Raw genomic sequence first — 5575 nt, forward strand, 5'->3', positions numbered from 1 at the left:
GGAGGAGCTGCGCAGCCGCTCGCTCCAGGCGTGGATCTGCTACGTCACCTTCATCTGCAACATCTTCGACTACCTGAGGGTGAGGAGCCGGAGCAGGAGCACCCGGCTGCTGCTGCCTAGGGGTGCCTGAAGGGTCTGGGGGTCCAAAGATGCCAGGGCAGGGGTGTTGGATGGGTGTTGCACGGAGCCCCAGAGAAGTGGCTCAGCAGTGGGGGCCAGAGCCAGTTCTCAGCACGAGGATGCTGCCGGGGTTGGTGCTACCTACGGGCAAGTGAATGGGCATGGAGAAGCAGAGCCACGTCTGGGAACAGTCACAAAGTCTGAGCTGCTTCATTTTGTACCTGGTGTTTGAAATCCCCCGATTTGCCTGCTCCCAAATGTCCCAGATTGAACCAGTTTAGTTGCTGTGAGGTCCCAGGAGGGAACCGTGGGTGCTCACATCATTTCTAGCCCATGTCCTGACAGAGTTTCTCTGCAAGCCTGCACTGCAGCACGTGTACTTGGACGCCTGCTTGGAGTAGATGTAAAAATGATGCAAGTAGACTACAGGCAGGAAAAATGTTGTTGCAACAAGTTTTTTTCCCTTGACTACCTGCTTACATTTAAAAATAGATGGGTTTGCATCATTTGTTCAGCTTCTGTGGCTCCTGGAGACTCGAACGTCTGGTCTCCTGTGTAAATCCCACCAATAGTGCATCTGGCAGCACAGCTAAATTCTGCTCCCTTCTCCTTTGGAGACCAGCAAGGGAACAACTATTTGAAACAGCTGCAGACTCCTCCCTTTCCAGCCCCAAGCTGACAATGGCTCCTGCCTCCTTACAGGTGAACAACATGCCCATGATGGCTCTGGTGAACCCCGTTTACGACTGTCTGTTCCGGCTGGGGGGGGCCAGCCCGACAGCCTGCGGAAGGAGGAAGAGGTGAGCGCGGGGAACAGAGCTGCTCACACGCCTGTTGTCCTGCCAAGGACCAGCAAAAACCACAGCCGGGGGGACACGGTCTGTGCACCCTGGTGCAGAGGAGGGAGAGCTGTGTCCCCAGTGTGTGCTGAAGGAGACCCGCCAGGCAGGAGGGGTTTTTTCTGTCTTAGTATAACCCTCCCACCCCTGCAGCCCACTGACTTTCCCCTCTTCTCCAAAGACCCAGTTAGTGCCCATGTTTCCTGCAAATCAGACTTCCTAAGAGCTTGAGTGCGTGCTCCAGGCACTTCCCTCTGTTCTTCAGGCCATCTCCTTGCTCCGGCCTTGGCTTCAGCCTCCTCTGTCTCCTCACAGACATTCTGCAGGAAATTAACATTTTTCCATCTGTTGCGGGTGCATTTCTCTGTCAGTTTTGTCTGAGAGGCAGCGAGTTCAGGATGTGCTTTTCCAGTGCTTTTGCCAGAAGAGACATTCAACCTCTCCTGCCTCCTGTCACAGCGACTTGGGGGAAGCAGAACTGTCACCTGGTGGAAATCCTGAACAGAGGGGACAGGAAGAGTCAGTCCATAAGTGACTGATGGGGACCTCCGCAGCGATGAGCCAAAGCTCCCCGTTCCTTTGTACTCAGCCATCTTCTCTTCCTTCTGCAGGTGGACTGCCTGGTCCTACAGCTCCATCGCATTGGCGAGCAGCTGGAGAAGATGAATTCCCAGCGGATGGATGAGCTCTTCTGCCTCCTCAGAGACGGCTTCCTTCTGCAGGAGGGGCTCGGCTCCCTGTCCCAGCTCCTGCTGCTGGAGATCATCGAGTTTCGGGCTGCCGACTGGAAGATGACGGACGCTGCACAGAAATACTATTACAGCGAAGTGATGGATTAGCCTCTCTGCAGCAGAGGTGGAGAGATGTCCCCAGCACTTTCACCAGCAGGCTTCATACCAAGTTTGAACTTCTTTTCCTGTTAATGGTTTTCTAGCACTTCCTGTAAATAGGATTTATACCGGCCAGGGCCTCTGGCACGGAACTGTCAGGACACAACTGGTGCCAGTCTGACTTTGGAGGTTTAGGGAGGTGGGAAGGGCAGGGCATATTTAATCCAGCAAGTTCTCCCACTGATTTTGTCTAATATTGGGCTGCTGCCAGCACAGGGCAAGGAAGGCTTCTAGCTCAAACCAGCATTTTCTATGGGTGTTAAGGCAAGCACAGTTTAGGCACCCCAGAGCCAGCGGAGCTGCAGAAGGCAGAAGGGAAATCTTTCACAGCTCAGGTTGTACCTCATTCTCTGGGCCAAGTCACAGAAAACATTCTGGCCTCACAACCAGCTTAACCAAGTGCTGTTTTTTCCAGACTCCTTCCAGCACGCTGGCTGCACCTGCATGCACACAGCCTCCCCCACGGGCCACCAGCCACCAATCCCTGCCCCAGGGCAGCCTGCAGCAGGACAGGCCCCCTGAGCACATGTAGCTGGGAAGAGGTTTTATAAGTTTTATACAGTAACTGTCACATTTTTTTCAGAATTTAGCGAGTTTCAACTATGGTATGTTTCTTATAAGAATGGGAAAGGAAGAAAAGAAACAAAATAGTCTATTGAAGAGTTATTTTCTAATAAAAGTTTTTCCACTAACATGTGTCCTGGTTTCTCTCTACGCAGTTGCTGAGCTATGAACAATACTTAAAAGTTGTTCCTGACTGAAGCCTTAAGGCTGTGATAATCATTGTTTCCTCCCGTGTAGGGTGTCAGCGTGGCTTTACACAACCGGGGTAGCTGGAAAGAGCAGTGTGAGATTCAAGCAACAAAGGTTTGTAATCGAGAAACCTTCCCCATAAAACTGGTTTTATTTTTTCTGTTAACAACCCCATCAAATCTGTGCAGACAATGTTGCTGATGGACAGAACCAAAAATCAAAAAGGGCCTTTTATTGCCTTTTGTACCAATCACTCTGAGGCTGGTTATGGCATGGAAAAAAATCCAGCTCTGCTCTTAGCTGTGCAGCTGAAAAGGGAAAAACATTGCTGATTACAGGAGCAGAGACACTTCAAAGTCCCCAGGAAAGAGGTAAGTAGGAGATTATTTTGTACAGCATTGCTCTTAAAAAGAAAATAAATCTAAGGTTTCTCTTCACAGGAAAGTGATTATAAAGTAACCAGAGCATCTGTGCAGGGGCTGGTAACTCTTTCAGATCCCCCCTTCCCCCATCCAAACAAGCACAAAAGAAATGAACTTTGTGGGGATCAGATGGGCTGACCCTGGCTGAGTTCAGAAGCTGTCTGGAAGAGATCTTCCACCTTTCCCGCTTCTCCCAGGCAGTTGGCCCTGGGGCTCTGCTCTCCAGGCTGTGCGGGCGGCGGTGGCGTCGTGTCCCGTGCACAGAGTCCCTACCACCAGCGGAAGTGGGCGTACGCCCGGTTGGCCTCTGCCATCTTGTGCAGCGTGTGCTTCTTCTTGATGATGGGCCCTTCGTTGTTGAAGGCCTGGAGCAGCTCCTGGGAGAGCTTCTCAGGCATCAGCATCCGCCGGTTCTTGTTCTCCCTGCACTCGGTGATTAACCACTTCATGGCCAGGAAGCGCTTCCGATTGTCCTTTAGCGGGACCGGGACCTGGGAAAGGTTTAAACTGTTAAGTTATCCCACTGTGGGAGCGCAGTAACCGCAGCTGGGGTCCTGATCTTGGACAGTTTCTAGCTGCTGTTTTAATCCAGACTGCAAGGTGGCTCGCTTTCCACGGGGAGGAAAGCTTGAGCTGAAGGGATGAAAAAAACAGTTCATCTGCTTCCCTGGCTAATGCTCTCCCGACCAGATGTGCTCCCAGCCCCCCCTTCACCTGGTAGGTTTTGCCTCCTTTGGTGATGCTGCTGAGCCCAATGATGGGCTGGCAGTTTTTCAGAGCCTGGTGGAAAATGACATAAGGGTTGCATTCAATTGTCTCCTTCTCATCTTCTGGAGCTTTGTGGTACTTCTCCAGCTGCTTCCTCTTAATGGCCTCTAGAGTCTTGGGACAAAGACAAGAAAGGAGACATGCAGAATACATTAGCCCACTCCATGGAGTCCCATCACTCAATTTTCACTTGAGTAGCTCATTTCCTAGCGCTGTAGGCAACAGGCCAGTCAGGGAGTCTCTAACTCAAGTTTTACTTCACCCTCTTCCAGTTCTTCAGTCTCTTTATCAGACACTGCATTTGGGGTTAAGGGGCCGAGGAGCAGACCTGGGCCAGGAGCAGGGCAGGGACAAAGCAGAGACAGGAATACAGGTCTGTGTGCACTAGACATCCTCCCCTCTAAAGCCTGGTCTCAGGAGCCCAAAATCCTTGTGTTTTTCTGTCACAAGGAAACAGCAGTTACTTGGGGAACATTTGGGCAACGTGTGTCCCCGTTTCAAGGGCTGGAACACACCAGATGGGACCACCAGTTACTGCAGGTCAGAGCAGGGGTCAAAACTGTGTCATACAGGTGACACATTTGTGGGACTTCATTGGCAAGTTATGCAGAAGATAAGGCAGGAAAGAGAGCTGGAAGGAAGATCTTTTGAGAAAATTATGCTTTTAACTGTATAGTCTGAGTTAATGGTTTAGTGATGGACTTGGCAGTGTTGGACTCAATGATCTTAAAGGTCTTTTCCAACCTACACGATTCTATGATTCTAGATAAGGTCCCAGAGACACTGAAGAGCAGAAAAAGAATGTTCTCCATTAAGGTATCACCACCTGATCTGTCAGCTGAATGAGGCTGGGGCTTGTACAAAATGTACACCTGATCAGGTAAATAACGGTGAGAGCATTGTGTGTGCAGAGGGAAATGCATGAGGACCACAGAGATGACCTGAGCTCCGGTAATTCCTAATTCCAGTGGGTTTGACAGCCCAGCCTTCCATTTTGTATTGTTTTAACATAACAGTGAGAAGAAATGAGTTCTCACCTGAGCCATGAGGCTTCTGGCCAGCACTTTATTTCCATCCTTCATCATCATATTGGTGAATTTACTGTAAACACAAAGCCAAATACGATCAGATTTAAATTCTGATTTTATCACATGTAGAAATACCCCCCTCCCTTTGTGCTGTTCCCAGGGTTAAGTCTGGGAGCTGCTGGATCTGCTGTAATTATCTCTAATCACTGTCAGTCAGTGCACTGGCTTTGTGGGAAAAGATTAACCCGAGTGAGGGGATCATGCTGTAACAGAAGGCACCGGGCAGAGCCGCAGGTGAAGCTGAGCAGGACAGCACAGCTCCCACGCGTTTTGGCTCCACAGGACCTTGCAGGGACAGAGGAGATGATGCTTTCTCTTACCTGATCATAGGGTCGCTGAACACAGAGCTGGACAGACTGGGAGGAGCAGCTTTTATAGGTCGAACAGCCCTAAGCTCCCATTTTTCCTTTTCCTCCTCAGACATCTCCTCCCAAGGTTTCTGATACAATTCCTTGTTCACTTCTGGCTCTAAGAAACTGGCGTCGTAGCGGCTCCACCTCACCTGCGCCAGCCTGCAAAGAGAAGGAGGAGGAGGAGAAGGAGGAGGGCTGTACCCTGACACACGCCATGTGTGTGACGGGTCAGATGCGAACACGAACGACGCGTTAGACCCGAGAGGCACCTCTGCCCTCCTCCCCATCGCTCCAGCGGAGCCCGAGGCACAACCCCGCCCCCAGCCCCGCGGTTCTCCCGCA

At 51.1% G+C, this 5575-nt stretch overlaps 2 protein-coding genes across 2 annotated transcripts in view; one reads left to right on the forward strand and one right to left on the reverse strand.

The window, feature by feature from the left end:
- Positions 1-2000, forward strand: part of MIF4GD (MIF4G domain containing) — a 3365-nt gene extending 1365 nt beyond the window's left edge. Inside the window, 4 exon segments of the mRNA XM_010087165.1 lie at positions 1-79; positions 823-882; positions 885-920; positions 1571-2000. The exon segment at positions 1-79 is cut by the window's left edge and continues 28 nt beyond it. Coding sequence (XP_010085467.1) covers positions 1-79; positions 823-882; positions 885-920; positions 1571-1798 — 403 coding nt within the window. The 3' untranslated portion in view covers positions 1799-2000.
- A 1175-nt stretch (positions 2001-3175) lies between these two features.
- Positions 3176-5392, reverse strand: MRPS7 (mitochondrial ribosomal protein S7; the record flags this gene model as incomplete). Its single annotated transcript, XM_010087166.1, has 4 exons — positions 3176-3515; positions 3739-3906; positions 4830-4893; positions 5201-5392. Coding segments are annotated over 4 exons (646 nt in total), but the record flags the coding sequence as incomplete, so codon positions are not given.
- Between the last annotated feature and the right edge of the window lie 183 nt (positions 5393-5575).

The sequence above is a fragment of the Pterocles gutturalis genome, unplaced genomic scaffold (genome assembly GCF_000699245.1).
Source record: "Pterocles gutturalis isolate BGI_N339 unplaced genomic scaffold, ASM69924v1 scaffold49336, whole genome shotgun sequence".
Taxonomy (NCBI): Eukaryota; Metazoa; Chordata; class Aves; order Pterocliformes; family Pteroclidae; genus Pterocles; species Pterocles gutturalis.